The sequence below is a fragment of the Xyrauchen texanus genome, chromosome 39 (assembly GCF_025860055.1).
Source record: "Xyrauchen texanus isolate HMW12.3.18 chromosome 39, RBS_HiC_50CHRs, whole genome shotgun sequence".
In the NCBI taxonomy this organism is placed as follows: domain Eukaryota; kingdom Metazoa; phylum Chordata; class Actinopteri; order Cypriniformes; family Catostomidae; genus Xyrauchen; species Xyrauchen texanus.
In genome coordinates this window covers 15,368,017-15,385,287 of record NC_068314.1, presented here as the reverse complement: position 1 = coordinate 15,385,287, position 17,271 = coordinate 15,368,017, and the positions used below count along the sequence as shown (strand labels likewise).

Here is a 17,271-nt window from a genome sequence, read left to right as displayed (position 1 = left end):
CCACCAACTGGGAAGAGAGAATAATTTCTTGCAAAAATTGACTTAAATATAGAGATCGATCAATAATCTGATTTTCCAATATTTTAAATATTAAACTATGAATTTTAATGTTTATTTATTAAAATGTATTCTTATTCGTAATGTATTCTTTAATCAGATATCTATTTGGTAATATCAGATCCACCGATAACTACTCCTTTTGAGATACAGTGTTCCACATTGATTTAGTTCTTGTATATTTTAAGCCCAGAAATAATTGTGTTCTCATTTTAATGTATGATGCACAATTTTCTGAAGTGTATTTGTGACTGATGGGACTATTTTGCCTGAAGTGTTGCTCTACAAAGTTAGATACCTTTTTTATCAGGCATTAGAAAAAACTTGATAAAGGCTGAGCATAATTATAAATTATTTTATCATCTCTACTTTCTTAGTAATTTATTATCCAAATTAACACACTCTCTACATCAGGGATCGGTATTATTAAAAAACTAACAATATTAATAAAAAAGGTTATTATTATTAAAATGTCACTGTTTTATAATATTAAATTAATATTTTTAAAGCAATTAATGTTATTCAGCAAAACATAGTGAGGGTTTTTCTCATTTTTTTGTTATTGTTGTTTGATTAATAGCCTTTTAATGGAATGTATAGACAGTGGTCTATACGGTTACACTTCGAGTCTGACATTTTGACAGAAATATGTTTTTGTTTTTTTTGTCCCACTGTATACATTCACTTTATACATAACCGATTGAGTTTTTATATTCTACTACAGACACCAGGACATAAAAAGTCCTTCTTTTATATTTTATCTAGATCAACCAACCAGTGGTGGTTTGCTATCATGATTGATATGAGGAAATCCCCTGGTCTAGATGTAGAACATAGGCTAAGTATAGAAAATGACTCAAAAGGATAAAAATCACAGCAACCCACTAATTTCAATGATAGATAGCTATGTTATAGACACATAGAATCTATTAAGCAAAAAAAATGTATTTACCTTGATATGTGTCTTCCAATTAGAGGCATAATTAATGCTGACATCTGGCTTGACCAAGCTAAACTCACACAACAGGATCAAGCAATTGGCCTTTTTCACAGCGAAAGGACATTTCAGGTGTTGAACTGTAGTTTGAATCATAGTCCACATCCATAACAGTTGGCGCCCGATCTACAGCTGCCGTTAAAATTTCTATGTGTGTTTTGATTTGATGGGAGTCACAAGACTCTTGTAGCCAATTGTTGATGAACAGACAGAGGGAAAATAATGCAGTAAAAGTAGTTACAGCACTTAAAATGTAATTGTTGCAGGGCGGAGGGCGGGGCCGGGTTGTGATCGTACACACCCGGTCCCGTATTAGGCTAATCAAGCCTCCCGAGAGGGATAAAGGTCGACTGCAGAGGATCGTGCGGGAGAGAGAGATAGTTTACGGACATGTCCTTCATGTGTGTGTGTTTGTCTTTTGTTTAAGTTTTATATTAAACTATTATTTATATTGACAAGCCGGTTCTCGCCTCCTCCTTTCCACTGATCACTTTACACTGGTGCCGGAAACCCAGAGAGGAGGAGGGATATGACGTAGTAGAGTTCTCGCCACTACCGTCCACCCCAATGGAGCAGCCATCGTCCATCTGCCGGGGGACGAGTAGCCCAGCCGCCTGAAAGAGGACGATGGTCGACCTCGAGGGGAGAAGGGGCTCCTAACCGACTGCCTGGAGCAGTCAGGGCCGCTGCCAGGGGCGCAGGAGTCGCCTACTGGCTGCTGAAACGCGGCGGGGTTTAAGACCGCCAACCGCGAGCGGGGAGGGGCTCACTGCCAACCGCCTGGAGCGGGAGAACCGCTGCCAGGGGCGAGGGAGACCCCTTCTGTTCCCCGAGAACGCTGCGGGGTGTTCCGTCAGCCAGGGACTGGAGGACTGCCTCTGATCCGCCTGGAGAGGCACGGCTGTCGTCCGGTAGAGGGCGGAGAACTGGCGAGTAAGAGTTTTTTTTTTTTCATCTCTCTCCTCTCTCTCTCACACTGTCGCTCTGCATTGGCCTTTTCCCTCTTTTAAATTTTACAGTGTTTTTTGGGGGGGTACTACACTGTTACAGGAAGTACCTCCCCATTTTAATTATTTCTGTTTCCCTTCCCTTGTCCCCTCCCTCGTCCAGGTAGATGGGGATGACCTGCCGGCAGACTGGGCTTAAAGCAGGCCCCCCCCTTTCCCTGGGGGAGGGTGTACGTCAGGCCGGGGGCTCCCCAGCCTGAGAGAACGAGGGAGGAATGTGGCAGGGCGGAGGGTGGGGCCGGGTCGTGATCGTACACACCAGTCCCATATTAGGCTAATCAAGCCTCCCGAGAGGGATAAAGGTCGACTGCAGATGATTGTGCGGTAGAGAGAAAGATAGTTTACGGACATGTCCGTCGTGTGTGTGTTTTGTCTTTTGTTTAAGTTTTATATTAAACTATTATTTATATTGACAAGCCGGTTCTCGCCTCCTCCTTTCCATTGATCGCTACAGTAATCTTAAAGTACTATAAACTACTTAAGTTTACAAACTATTTGGATATGCTAGCAGTCGTACATTGAAAACTGTGCAGCTTCTATCAAGTCACAAAACATAAACATGACAGGAGGCATCTGGGTTTCATTTAGATTAATTTGGAGTTATCGTTAAGTGATTGCAGTGTAAATTACTGTGTGTCTGTGTGCTTGTGTGCATGCGTCTGTGCATCTGTCTGTGTGTGTGTGTGTGTGTGTGTGTGTGTGTGTGTGTGTGTGTGTGTGTGTGTGTGTGTGTGTGTGTGTGTGTGTGTGTGTGTGTGCAGGGCACAGAGGGGGAGGAACTGCACCGGAATAAAACCACATCTCTACTGGAAAGTCAACACCACCACCTATTGCACTGCTTAGAAAAAACAACCGTAAGTCTTTAGCATGCAATTTCAGCATTACAGCCATTCAAATTAAAATAAGGAAAGCATAACCTTACCTAAAAAAAGGAAAGAAAAAAAATCAGCTTAAATCAGCTAAGATCTATATATATATATATATATGGATTTCTCATAGAATTCTAAACTGCCAGCAGTAGGTGAAGCTACCGGAAGTGCTCTGGTGGCCATTTTACTATTCCCTACCGACAGAGGGCATCGCGGCATATGCAGCGTTTAACCGCAAAACAACACTCACTTAAGGATGTTGCAAAAGTTCCCGCAGGTTGTAATTTATACAATGTACCTATTAAGCACAAGTGGGCATAACAATCATAATCTTTAATAATCAACAGTACAAATACAACACCAAAGTGTATTAATACCCCTTTTTAAAGAAAAAGTATCCAATAGTGACATCTGCAGATTGTTACAGGATGCAACGTTTCTCTGCCTTCATAGTTTAAACCTGTTGATGCTCATTGTTCGTAATGTTGACAAATTATACATCTGCATAATTTGCCAACATTATTATAATTTTTTTACTAGATTATATAGTAAATGTGAACTAATTTAAGCAAAGTGAGTTCTAGCGGTGGGGGGTGCACATCAACAAGTTTTATAGTTGTTAATAAAAAACGACTAGCTTTGTGTTGATATTGTAACAAGTCAGTACCTCTTTAGAATAAATGTAGAAGAACCAAATATAAAAATGTAGTATAGTATACACACACACACAAGTTCATGCTGTATGTGTGTGTGTGTATGTATATATATATATATATATATATATATATATATATATATATATATATATATATATATATACACACACATACATTTATTTACCTTTACTTAATGGAATTATCCATTTGCATTCATTTCTGGATTAGGTACATACCAGCTTGTGAGCATTTAATTATTTCAACAATCCCCATATCTATTAAATCATAATCAGAAATAGGTTTATTGACATATGCACACTCAAGGAAATCGTACATATTTATTTGTTCAATAACAAAAGCTTCCAAGTACACACATAAATTGACTTAAACTGAGCAATACAATAACAATTTGCAGATATGGACAAATCTGCTATTGGATATAACAACAATCCCAAAGCAAGGCAATTTAGCTTTCAAAAGAATGGTAGCAAGACAAGCCATCAGAGCTAGTGGCAGATGAGACAGTGACACTGGAGGCAACACCTTCTGATATGCTGGCATTTCAGGCAGTGACATTCAGCCTGAAACAGAAGACAGAGAAAAACATCACTGTATGTCTTCCCAGCTTGTCCATGTCCAAAGAGGCTGTGGTGGGTTTACATGTCAGGCTTTGCATTTAAAACAACTATGAAGATGATTCTGTGCACTTCCTGTTCATCAGCACTCAGTGTCGAGAGCTCATCCCAAGATGAACACACTGATTGACATGAAGTCCTGAGGTGGATTTATAAGACCGTCAGACAACGTACTGAAAGTCTGCAAGACAGCTGAGAAGGTTCTTGAACTCCATGGTGGTTTTGCATTCAAGGAACTTGAGGCACACATGTTCAACCTAGAACCATACAACAATATGGTTCACATCTTCATCCTCAAAGTGCATTGCAGAAAGCTGCACAAACATCAGGCTCCACTTCATTGCCAAGGAAACGTGCTGCTTCACAATCCAAACGGCTTAGGAAAACTCAAGCTTGTACTGCAAAAAAGAAGAAAAAGAAAAGTGTGATATAAAGATCAGGGGCTGGTTGCACCAGCTATACGAAAGTTTAAACTCAGCCTAGTTGTGACGTAAATGGGCATTAAGTCACAATTTACACACTACTAAATATTTGAGCGTTGCATCATTAAACTTATAAACGTATAAACTAAATATTTATGGAAGATTCCGACCAGGTGTAACTGATGGAATAAAAAAGCAGACTGATATTTTATGACATCAATAATCTCATGTTTTGCATGACAGGCATCAGTCATTTTGACATACATTATGATGTTGACATTTACGAGAGAGAAAAAACCTTACTTTTAAGCGTCTCTTCAGCATGAAACCATTCAAACAGTGCAGTTTTCAGGATGCGTTGACCAATGTCAAGTTTCAACACACACGCATGTGATCAATAAAAGACAAAACAGAATGCTGCAACCCCAGCGAACTGAACCCCCCTATTTCTCATTTGGCCACACAAAATATGAATCATTGTAATTACTCAATTCTGATTGGCAATTTTAGTTTTATCAGTACATTTTGTGCTGTCTGCATTAATCCTCATGTAATAATAGTATTTAAAATGCAGCATTTTGCAGTTTTAGTATATTTAAGTAGACACTTTCAACCCTATATGATCATGTTGGAGAAAGAAGCATCATTACCATACCATACCAACTTTATTTGTTAAGCACTTTACAACAACCAAAGTTGACCAAAGTGCTTTACATAAAAATATAGAAAAATATACATAAACATTATGTACAATTAATAACCATACAATAAAAACAAAGTAACAAATACAATCAAGTAAATAAAATCGAGTAAATAAAATCGACCTCTTACTAGGTGTTAAAAACCACAGAGAAAGATGGGTTTTAAGAAGGGTTTTAAAAACAGATAAAGAAGAGGCCTGCTTTACATGCAAAGTCAGATCATTCCATAGTCTAGGGGCAGACACAGCAAAGGCACGGTCCCCTCTGAGCTTACGCTTAGTTTTAGGCACAGTCAGGAGCAGCTGATCATCTGACCTGAGAGCGCGGACGGGTTTATAAGAGTGTAGAAGCTCAGAGAGGTATGGTGGGGCAAGACCATTTAAAGATTTAAAAGCAAATAACAGAATTTTAAAATGGATCCTAAATTGAATAGGCAGCCAATGTAATGAAGCTAAAATAGGGGAAATGTGCTCATGTTTACGTGTGCCTGTTAAAAGACGTGCTGCTGCATTTTGTACCATCTGGAGATGGGTGATGGAGGACCCACTAACCCCCCACATATAGGGAATTACAATAGTCCAGCCGTGTAGTTACAAAGGCGTGGATTGCAGTTTCAAAATGTTGTCTTGACAGAACTGGCTTTATTTTGGCCAGCTGCCTCAAATGAAAGAAGCTTGATTTGACAACAGCTTTGATGTGACTGTCAAATTTAAGCTCAGGGTCCAATTTAACTCCTAGATTTGTAATGTTAGATTTAATATAGGGTGCCAAGGAGCCCAGATCTACAGGCGGGGTCCCAGTGGTGCCTCCAAAAACCATCACTTCTGTTTTTTTATCATTAAAATTTAAAAAGTTCAGAGCCATCCAGGCCTTTATGTCGTCGAGACAATTGAGTAGTTGTCCAACAGAGTTATCATTTTTCTTTGTAAGGGGTACATAAATCTGACTGTCATCTGCATAACAGTGGAATGAAATGCCGTACTTTCTAAGTATGGAACCAAGTGGAAGCAAATACAAAGAGAAAAGTAGAGGGCCGAGGACTGAGCCCTGTGGGTCCCCACACAAGAGAGCAGCAGTGGAGGATACAAATTCACCTATGCTGACACAAAAAGTTCGATCCGCTAAATATGACCTAAACCACTCCAGTGCCATGCCACTGATGCCCACCCACTGCCTTAAACGTGAAATCAATATCTCATGATCCACTGTGTCAAATGCAGCAGTTAGATCCAAAAGCACAAGGATAACACAGTCGCCAGAGTCAGTCGTTAAAAAGATATCATTAAAAACTCTTAAAAGAGCGGTTTCGGTGCTTTGCAAGGTTTTAAAGACGGACTGGAAAACCTCTAGTATATTATGTTCTTCCAAAAAGACCAATAATTGACTGTGCACAATCTAATAGAAGTGACCTTATCAATAAAAAAGCAAAGGAAATTTTCACACATAGCTGGGGATGCCTCCATACAAGCATTCTGTGGTGCATTTAAAAGTGAGTCAGTGGTGTTAAACAAAACACGAGGCTTGCGACTATTTGCCAGAATAATATCTGTGAAATGTTTTCTTTTGGCATCTTTCACAGTTTCCTGGAAATGACGCCAGCAATCCCTTAACATTTGAAGAGACACCTGCAGTTTGTCCTTCTTCCACTTGCGCTCAGCTCTACGGCACTCACGTCTGGCAGCATGAGTTATGTCATTTAACCAGGGCTCAGATTTAGTTTTTGGCTGCCTGGATTTTAATGGAGCCACAGTGTCTAAAACAGTTTGGCAGGTGGAGTGAAACCATGAGCTAAGCTCTTCTGTGTGCAATACAGACTCAGGGGTGATGGTGTTCTGACTGAAAGCAGCCGAGAACTGAGCAGCAGTGGAAGGGTTAATCATGCGACAGCTTGTATCATTGGCTAATACAAATGTATCATTGGCTAATACATTTTAGTTTTTTCTCACAATATAGTATATTGCAATTTCTTTTTATATTTTCCTTTATTATTTTAATATAATTTTAGCTTTTTGAAAATTTAAACATTTTATCCATTTATATGACGTCATGAAATCACATTTTTAATAATGATACAAGCTGTTGTCACTGTAAAAGTATAACATTTTAAATAATCAAAATAATATTTTAATTATCAAAATATGTCTCTCTAGATATCTGCTCTTGTGACGTCCGCAGTGACAGTTACATGATCAAACAAGGTTTGTACATCAACCGTAACAAAATCAAATTGAAGTTCATCAATATGTAATACTTCTGTGTACAAATATGAAGGCTGATTATTGGATCAATGCAGGTCAACGTCATATTATGCGACTACGCATCACTTTACGGAGAGTTTACAACTTACTAGTTAAGACTTGCCTTAAGAACAGGTGGTGCAACCAAATTAAGCACCGACTTAGTAGATACTAAACCCTTAGTGTGAACTTTATACCCCAACTTACGTAAGACCATACGCACAGCTGTTTACTCAACCTCATGTCCTTCCAAACCTGTATGACTTTTTCTGTGGAACACAAAAGATGACATTTTAAACCATGTTTTTGTCCATATAATGAAAGTTGATGGTGACCAAAACAAGCTATTTTGCTCACAATTTACTTTCCTTATATGGAATACAAAATACCTTTTTGGGGGTTCTGCAAAAGAAAGTCACATGGATTTGAAAGGACATGAGGTTGAGTATATGATGACAGAATTTACATTTTTGGGTCAACTTTTCTATTAATATTAAAAGTTATAACTATCTGAAACACAGTGATTTTATAAGACTTGTAAAACGTTGCACTGCATGTTGCAAAAGTATCTTCACTGCAAATAAAAATAGTTAGTAAAATATTTTTTACTCCACTAATGTTGTCTATTCTCTTACCTGTTAAAACAGCTCTGCAGTGAAGCCAGGCTAACAACTGTCTCCTCATACAGCTTTTCCTCCTGTTGCAAACCAATTCCAGTTTTATCTAACATTCAGTGGGATGATTATTGAAATCCAAACTGCAAACTTACCTTGTTTAACTTCTACAATATCCATGTGCTCCTTGTCATGGCTGGACTGGGATGAGAAATTGGCCTGGAATTTTACATAGCAACTGGCCCAAAAGTTGTTGGGGCGAGACTGTTCGCTAAGGCGGTGGCTCATTTTAGCTTATCGTGGCCAACACAGCAGCCCGCTCAGTTCTCCCGATGGCCAGTCCAACCTGATCGGCCCCAAAGTGCGTCGGTCCACTGGAACAATGCCTGGTATGCCAGATTACCAGTCCAGCCCTACTCGTCAATTCCAATTGATCACTTTAAAAATGATGCCCGTGAGCTGGACCGTATTCAGGCCTGCACTGCAAAAAGTACAAATCACACACAGAGAGTTAATGCACGCCCTCATTATATTCATCAGATGTAACTGGTGTTGATCTACAAGTAGATATTCAACTTGACCAACTGGGTGAGTTATACTGTTATTCATTGTGGTTATTTTCCTAAGTTAACGTTAGCTGCATAGCTAATATTCATTTAGCCTAAGAAAATAACCACAATGCACGTTCAACGTAAACAAAAGCTACAAAACATAATTATGTATTCAGAATTAAAAACTTTAAAGACTGCAAAAAATATGTTTGAAAATGTCTACTGATATCTTACCTCAGTTTCTTAAACTTATTTCTATTGAAGTAACACATGTGCCGCTGAACGTAATGCTGCTGCAATAAAGAGTAACATAACACGCTCACACTTAGAATAAGCAGGGGGGAAAAATTGGAGTCCAAATAAATTATTAATAACATATTTAGGAAGATTGCATTGTTATGCAGTATATGCAGACTTAAAAAAAAACTTTTTAATGTGACTGGATAGGTGAAAATTACTCACCAAAACAGACGATTTCCCATTGAGACCTGTAGGAATACAGAATGTTAGGGAATACCAAGATGGTGGAGCAGTAGCTTCACTGTTGTGACTTCATGAGTAATCCAGTTATATATATATAGATCAGTGGCTAAGACCAGCATACCATATTGGACTGGTTTAAGCAGATTTTTTTTTCTTTCTTTATCTAGCTTGTCTTCTGGCATGACAAATGCCCCAAACTCCTCTAGAACCATCAAAACCAGCTAAGAGACTAGTTAACTACCTCAGACTAGTTTGAGATGTTTTTTAGCAGGAAATGTAGCCTACAGTCAGCAACCCAGATGCTAATGTGAGGGCTCTTGTATACTTGTAGTCTGTGCATTATAATCGTAAGGAAGTTCCTTCCATTTTGTGGGCACAAGGGTGAATGTACTTATCGTTTCTTGAATAATTGAAAACAAAACAATTGTGGACAAAATACAACCAGCATGCCAAAAAAAAAAAAAAGGAATTTCATCATCGAAATGCTCATTCTGTGAATGAAAGATGAATTTTGTCAACAAAAGGGATTGTCTGGATAAAGAAATGCATGTCATCGACAAAATACATTTTGTTCATTCCATTTGGGGGAAAAAAATTCATTAAATAGAATGTTCAAAAATTTATTTTGTGGTTATCCACACAATCCCCTTCATTGACTAAATGCATTTTTTTAAATGCTGAAACAAACACACTTCATTCTGATCGCCAGTCCGGAGCATGGCTTCCCTGGCAACCCTCCAGATCTGACAACATCTCTGGGAACAGTGTTGAGTTCTTGGGAAGGGAAAAGCGGGGACTGGTAGCCTAAACAGCACTGGAAGGGCAACAGACCCATAGACGAGACAGGATGGGAAATAAGCGTATATTCGACCAAGGCAGATTTGGAACTCCAAGTCAATGTTCGAGAGAAGGTTGATTATGACTGATGGACACCTGGGCAGAGGATAGGATGAGATCGGCAGATGGTGAGAGAAAATGAGTAATCCACATGGAGGAATGAATCAAACAACATGTAAATTCAACAGGTGAAAATCCATACTGCAGGTAAAACCAACAGGTAGTAATCCACACGACTGGTAAATCCAACAGGTAAATATCCACATAATTGGTAAATCCAACAGGTAATACAAACAGGAGAATAAACTGGGTGAGGGAACAAAACAAATAGTAACAATGGACTGACAGAAGGGCGAGATAGCATCACAGAGAATGCTGAACCAATCTGCCAACGAGCATGAGACATGAGGGAGAATGTATAGGGAGAGTAATAGGTGAGGGTAATTACCTTGTGAGCGGCATGAGCAAGCGCTCCCATGAAAACACCAATCACACTGGCCACGAGGCAGAGGAAAACACAGGCAGGAAACAAAAACGCACAGACAAACAGGAAATGGACAGACAGACTCTCCGAGACCGTGACAACATTCGCCCTTATATCCACAAAATGGAAGAGACTTATCTCAATTTTGTGCATGAAAAGAAGTGCTGAATTTATATTTTTAAAAACAAAATGTATCTGGCTTTTGTCTGTGTGAACAAAATGTAAGAGTTTGTCTGGGACAATGGTCGATTATACTGCCAAGATAAACCAATCACAATCTACAGTAGTATACCAGAGAACTGTGTACCTGATAATATTAATTTTAACCCATGGACTGAACAGTGTACAGTTTTTTTAATGTGGAAATCTTTATTCCTCCTCATTCACTCACTTACTCTCTCCCTCTCCCTCAATCCATCTGAAGGATCATGAGTTTGTAGATGAGCAGATGTATGAGCTGAACTGTACCGAGAACGCTCTGCAGAGTTTCCTGTCCCGCAGTCCCTCACTATCCAGTCATGAGGGTTTCACTGGAACCTGTTGCTCGCAACGCTCACGGAAGAATATTCCACTACCCAACTCCAGCATGTCCACCACACACACCCATATGCATTCACAAGGCCTCCAGGAGCTCAGCGCTATTGACATTCAGTGTGTGGAGCAGCCCAGCCATGGTACCAGGTCAGCCATTAGTCACTTTCATGTCAGATGTTGCAGATAAAGGAAGCTGTGACAGGGAGTTCTCCTAATGAGTTCTAATACCTAGACAAAGATTTCCATTAGCATTCCCATTCATCTCATTGGCAGTTGCTTGGCTTGCGTATGCATCACCGGAAGTACAAGACCTGAATGCTTCCATCTTTGCTCAATGGCACTCAGTTCCAGACACTTTTTCTTTAGCCAATCGTGTAAGCTGGAAATGTCATGTGACTGATCACTCTTTACAACAGACAGGAAAACATAAGTCCAGAAGCCCTCCAAACTAAATAGGTGATGAAATCTTGTGAAAATCTAATGAAATTTACATGATTTACATGTTGTTTGCAAAAACATTTTATTTTGTCAGAATACATGGCTACTTTTGGATCGCCGTCAATGGAGGACATGCTTCACCACATAATGGTGTAATTACAGCATCTACCAGCAACTACCAAAGCTATCAGCCAAATCTTGACCCCCTGGTGCGTTACATTTTGCACACTATCCCATCTTACACCATGTGCAATATTAGGCTTAGTGTGTCCCAAACCATGGTATGTTTAAAAATAGTATTCCAAATGCGACCAGTAGTGAAGTTTAGAAGTATTTAAAAGTATTCCTATCTGTGCATGCTTTTAAAGCTTATATTGCCCACAACCCTTACAGAATAGAAGAAAAGAATTGTGATGTTCTTCACATCACAAATATTTTGACATAGCAACATGGTCGGGTCTAATCTAGATTTTCCATCTGCCACATCCCGACCCCCCATTCACCCCAGACCGACAGCAAAATTATTAATGATATCCACGTCCCACAGCGAATCAATGTTGCCCACTCTAAAGTAGCGGCCCTGCTCTGCAAAATGAAACACCAACCCATTTTGTGGCCATAATTTGATACACAGTATTCTGAATTGCATATTCTGAATTTTGATGATTTTTTCCATTAAGATATGATTTGATAGTGAAAAATGGTCGCTGCATACCAGAATGGAGCCAAGTGGTTGGAAGGGAGGGAATGAAAAGTAAGAGGGATTTGTGATTTGGTGATGTCAGTCGAAAAGGATAGTGGTTTCAGCAACCACTGTCTTTGCAAGTAATTATAGGGTTTTGTTTATTTGGAATAACGTGCACTGATGAAATCTGCACATTAAGACAAAGTATATAGGGTCAATTTTTATTTAATGTTGGCTACATGCTAAAGCTTGCATGTAAATTCTTACAATATGTAACCAAGGCAATTGTGGCCTCAAAACATAATTTGATGACATCATTGTTTGTTTCAAAACTGACATTGTCTTACACCATACTTTTAAAAAAATTACTTTCCCATCACCAGATAAGTATTAACTTTTAATACATTGTATGAATTGGGATTTTGCTGCTGTTTAGAGTTGATGTTATTAATTGACATCTTTTAAACCCTCACAGTGCACTGAACTCTTTTAAAACTTAAATTCTTAAAATGAATACTTATATTCTTTTGAAATACTTTTTTTGTCAGCCGTTCCAGCCTCAACCTGAAGCTAAACGAGACGAGTCGAATGAACAATAGTGGGCAACAGATCATCACGGCCATCATCAGTCTCCCCTCACCACCCCCAGTCACCTCCGATGGACATGGGCATGGACCGCCCAACCCCCCTGTCACCATCAGCACCACAACCAGTTTGAATGTGGTCAAGGTGTCAGCCCTGTGACGGGATGTACTGTTAGCATGTGACAGATCTGTGACCACAAGGGGCTCTGACACAGTCAAATCCACTGGACACCTTAGGGTAGAACCATAGATGCCAGACGGGGGTGGGGGGGGCATATGCAAAGAGGCCAATGCAGTCAAGTGTTTCATGAGTTACTTTATCATGAGCCAGTGAGAGAGAGGATGTGTCTCTGTGTTGGCAATCAATTTCCGAAGAGGTAAAGGTAGTATATTCACTAACATGTTGGCACAGAAATGTGATTAAGGGAAGAATCGTACAGTGCAAAGTCACAAAATTGAAAGTGGTGTTCTATTAAAACATTTCATTCCAGTTTGGTTGTTTGTCAGTCTGTACCATAGGCACACAGTATGTGCAAAAATCTAAGGATTTTGATATTGTGTGATATTCACAATGTTACAGTGGAAATCTGTGTTTGTAAGAAGTATGAATATGTGTCTGTTCCAAAACCTGGTGACCTAGTTCAGCGCAAAGGCTGCTCTGCTTCAATCTAAGATAGCTTCTTTTGGCCAATTTCTAAGGCTGTACTGCTTGTTTGCAGAGAAATCCAAGATGGCAGACAAAGCAATGTAATAGTTGAATATAAATATATTTCATTCAATACTGCAAATAAATTATAAATTATAATAAATTATATATTTTACACAGAATTTCTGTTATATGTAGTTTTATATGAGTATTGCACCATTAGCTTAGCAACATGCTAACACCAAATTCTATTTAAATCATTAAGTTGCTGCCTATGTAGACTGTTCCAAATCAGTGACTTAAGGGGGTCACACACCGGACACATCTGGATGATGACATGGCACGTTCTAAAATTCAAAACAATTGTTTTCTATGAAGGTATGCACACTGCCACTGCCGCTTGCCGTCTGTCGGCGGCGCTCTGCTACGTTTTCAGAAGCTTCTCAAATTTCTGCCATGCAATGTAGCGCAACTCAATAGATTTCCATTAAATTCTAAATTTGATAGCTTGAATTAAAACATATTTAAGGCTTCATACATAATAAACTTTGCCATTAGTTTCTACAGTTACACCAGTTTAATACTCTAACCTGCAAGCTCATCAACGTCACTTTGTTAATTCTTGAAGACGTATTTTTTGTGTGTATGTTGACTATTCACAACTTTGGACTGCTGCACTGCATCGGCGTGCACAATGTGGCATGGCGCTTCTCTTCCAGTGTGCGACCTCCTTTACTGTACGAGATTCCATAGGATGCTGCCTTTAAAGGTTGCTGATCATGTGCTCAATAGACAGCAAAGGCAGCTCACTAGGTTTTGGAGCAGAGCCCTTGTGTACTTTGGAAAAGACGTTTGTGTTACACAATCAGCCAAATGAACTCTATAGAATCTCGAAAGATTTTCACAATGATATCTATTCAACAACATTAACTATTTATAGAGATTTTGTTCTTTGTAGAGAATGTGATCTAGCCTAATGCTTTTTTCTCACTCCGATTCCACAATCTACTCTGAATTACCCTTTTAGTTTCTCACATCTGTTTTCCCTCACTTCTTTCTTTACCCACTTATACTTTCAATTTGCTCTCTTTCTCTTGCTCAATATGGAAAAACTGTGATTTTAAATAGCTTATTTTCTTCTTTTTTTCACATTTCCTTAGCATAGGCTCAATAGTTTTTTTCACTAATAAGTATGTTGATGTGACATTATTAACAGATATTGCAGCTTACATATACAAAAGTAATACAATATATTGCACCTTAGTGAAATGAGATATGAGAGCATAAACTGAGACATGAGATCATTGGCCTGTTGAATGTTAAATTGTTTTTGTCAGCTCATTGTGTCTGTAATGGAGGAATAGAGCTCTGAATACAGGGTAACTGATAGACTCTGCAGAATATCCTTAAAATTAGGATAAACCTTAAAGGGATAGTACACCCAAAAATGAATATTCTGTCATAAATGTACTCACCTTCATGTTGTTCCAACCCGTTATGACTTTCTTTCATTGAACATTAAAGGGTGTGTTAGTGACCAACAACCTCAATCACCATTCACTAACATTGAATAGAAAAAAGATTATATAAAAGTGAATGTTGACTAACAAACTACCCAACATCTCCTTTTGTTATCAACAGAAGAAAGTCGTATGTGTTGGAAACAACATGAGGGTGAATAAATGACAGAATGTTCCTGGTAACAGAATGTTCATTTTTGGGTGAACAATTCATTATAGAAAGTTATTTTCAAATATGGTTTACCTAAAAGTCAGATGATGTTAATTAAAGGTACATGTGCGTTGATTATAATTCTTCAGAACGTGGTGTGATGGTGTCATCACCAAACAGGAAGTGGAAGATTTGGTTAATGGTGCATTAATGTCATGTCTGAATTATTGTAATTATGAGATGCAACGCAAAAATTCTTCTTAGAGCTGTTCACCTCCTCAGACTCAGAATTAATTTGTTTCTATGGCAACACTCACATTTCCAAAATGGATATATGTGCAGCTTTGTTGTGAAAAAATGTAAATAGTAGTACAGTAGTTACCTAACTACCTGTAACTGTACCTGCTGCCAGTTTACATTTCTTTGCATGACATAACCATGATCAAGTAAGAGAATTGGTTAGCTCATAATTACAATAATTTTGAAATGATGTTAACACAGCATATGGTCCTAGTGAGTGTTACAAATGCTACAAAAACAACAAACAAATGTTGTTTTGATGTATAATTTTTAGTCTTTCTTGTTAATTTTCAAGTCTGTGTTACTGTTGTCTGTTAAATTGTTCATCAAGTCTTCATTACAGGAAGAAAAAACAAATAGAAAATTTTTCTATTTATAAAACTTTTCTCTAAACATAAATCCTCCTACATCCTTCTTTATGCCTGTTTAGCAGTTCTTTTACATCTGTTGATGTCTGTTGGTATATTCTGTAATTTGTTGTTCCTTATTTATGACTTTGTCTTGTGATATCTGCAGAGCATCTTATAAAATCTTCAAACTGCTACCGAATATGAATGTTTTGTGCATCTAATTTGTCCTCACTAATTCTTGAGACATGGGGCAAAACATCCCACAACCTTACCAGCATTAGCTTGGAAAATAGCAACATTTCCACCTTGAAATTATTGAAGTGACTACAAGAATGTTCTTTGAACCAATACTTTTTCATAGTTGTTTTTGTTTTACATTTTTTTTGTGTTTTGTTTTTGACAAATTTAAGATAAAACCACTAGCCACAGACAATAACTTAATACATCATATACACTGATCAGCCACAACATTAAAACCTCCTAATATTGTGTAGGTCCCCCTCATGCCGCCAAAATGTCCAAATAGCATTCTGAGATGCTATTCTTCTCACCACAATTGTACAGAGTGGTCTCTCTCATCAACAAGGTGTTTCCATCCACAGAACTGCCACTGACTGGATGTTTTTTGCACCATTGTGAGTAAATTTTAGAGACAGTTGTGCGTTAAAATCCCAGGAGATCAGCAGTTACAGAAATACTCAAACCAGCCCATCAGGCATCAACAATCATGCTATTTACTAATCAGCCAATAGTGTGGCAGCAGAGCACTGCATAAAATCATGCAGATATGGGTCAGGATCTTCAGTTGATGTACACATCAACCATCAGAATGGGGGGGAAATGTGATCTCAGCGATTTGGACTGTGGCATGATTGTTGGTGCCAGATGGGCTGTTTTGAGTATTTCTGTAACTGCTGATCTACTGGGATTTTCATGCACAATAGTCTCTAGAATTTACTCAGAATGATGCCAAAAACAAAAAACATGCATTGAGCAGCAGTTCTTTGGATGGAAATGTTTTGCTGATGAGAGGTCAGTAGAGAATGGCCAGACTGGTTCGAACTGACAATGACTATGGTAACTCTCAGATTACCACTCAATACAATTTTGGTGAGAAAAATATCATCTGAGAATGCTATTCTGAGATGCAGATTGGCTCTGTTTTGGCGGCACGAGGGGGACCTAAACAATATTAGGCAGGTGGTTTTAATGTTGTGGCTGATCGGTGTAGATTAAAATGGAAACACTTTACAGTAAAGTTCCATTATTTAACATTAGTTAATTTATTAGGGATCATGAAGAAACAATGAACAATATATTTTTACAGCATGTATTAATCTTAATGTTTAGTTCATGTTAGTTCATTGTGTATTAACTAATGTAAACAAATACACATTTTTATTTTAAAATGTATTAGTAGATGTTGAAATTAACATTAACTAAATTAATAAATGCTGAATATGTATTGTTCATTGTTAGTTCATGTTAATTAATGCAGTTAACTAATGTTAAC

At 38.3% G+C, this 17,271-nt stretch overlaps 1 protein-coding gene across 3 annotated transcripts in view; it reads left to right on the top strand.

The window, feature by feature from the left end:
* LOC127632350 (potassium voltage-gated channel subfamily D member 3-like) overlaps window positions 1-15,840 on the top strand; it is a 173,847-nt gene extending 158,007 nt beyond the window's left edge. For 2 of the 3 annotated variants that reach the window (XM_052110893.1, XM_052110892.1), the window contains exons 5-7: window positions 2,823-2,915; window positions 10,975-11,231; window positions 12,756-15,840. In XM_052110893.1, coding sequence (XP_051966853.1) covers window positions 2,823-2,915; window positions 10,975-11,231; window positions 12,756-12,951 — 546 coding nt within the window. In that variant the 3' untranslated portion in view covers window positions 12,952-15,840. Of the gene's footprint in view, window positions 1-2,822; window positions 2,916-10,974; window positions 11,232-11,616; window positions 11,732-12,755 lie in introns of all 3 variants that reach the window. The other variant, XM_052110894.1, reaches the window with a different exon arrangement.
* Window positions 15,841-17,271: the final 1,431 nt, after the last annotated feature.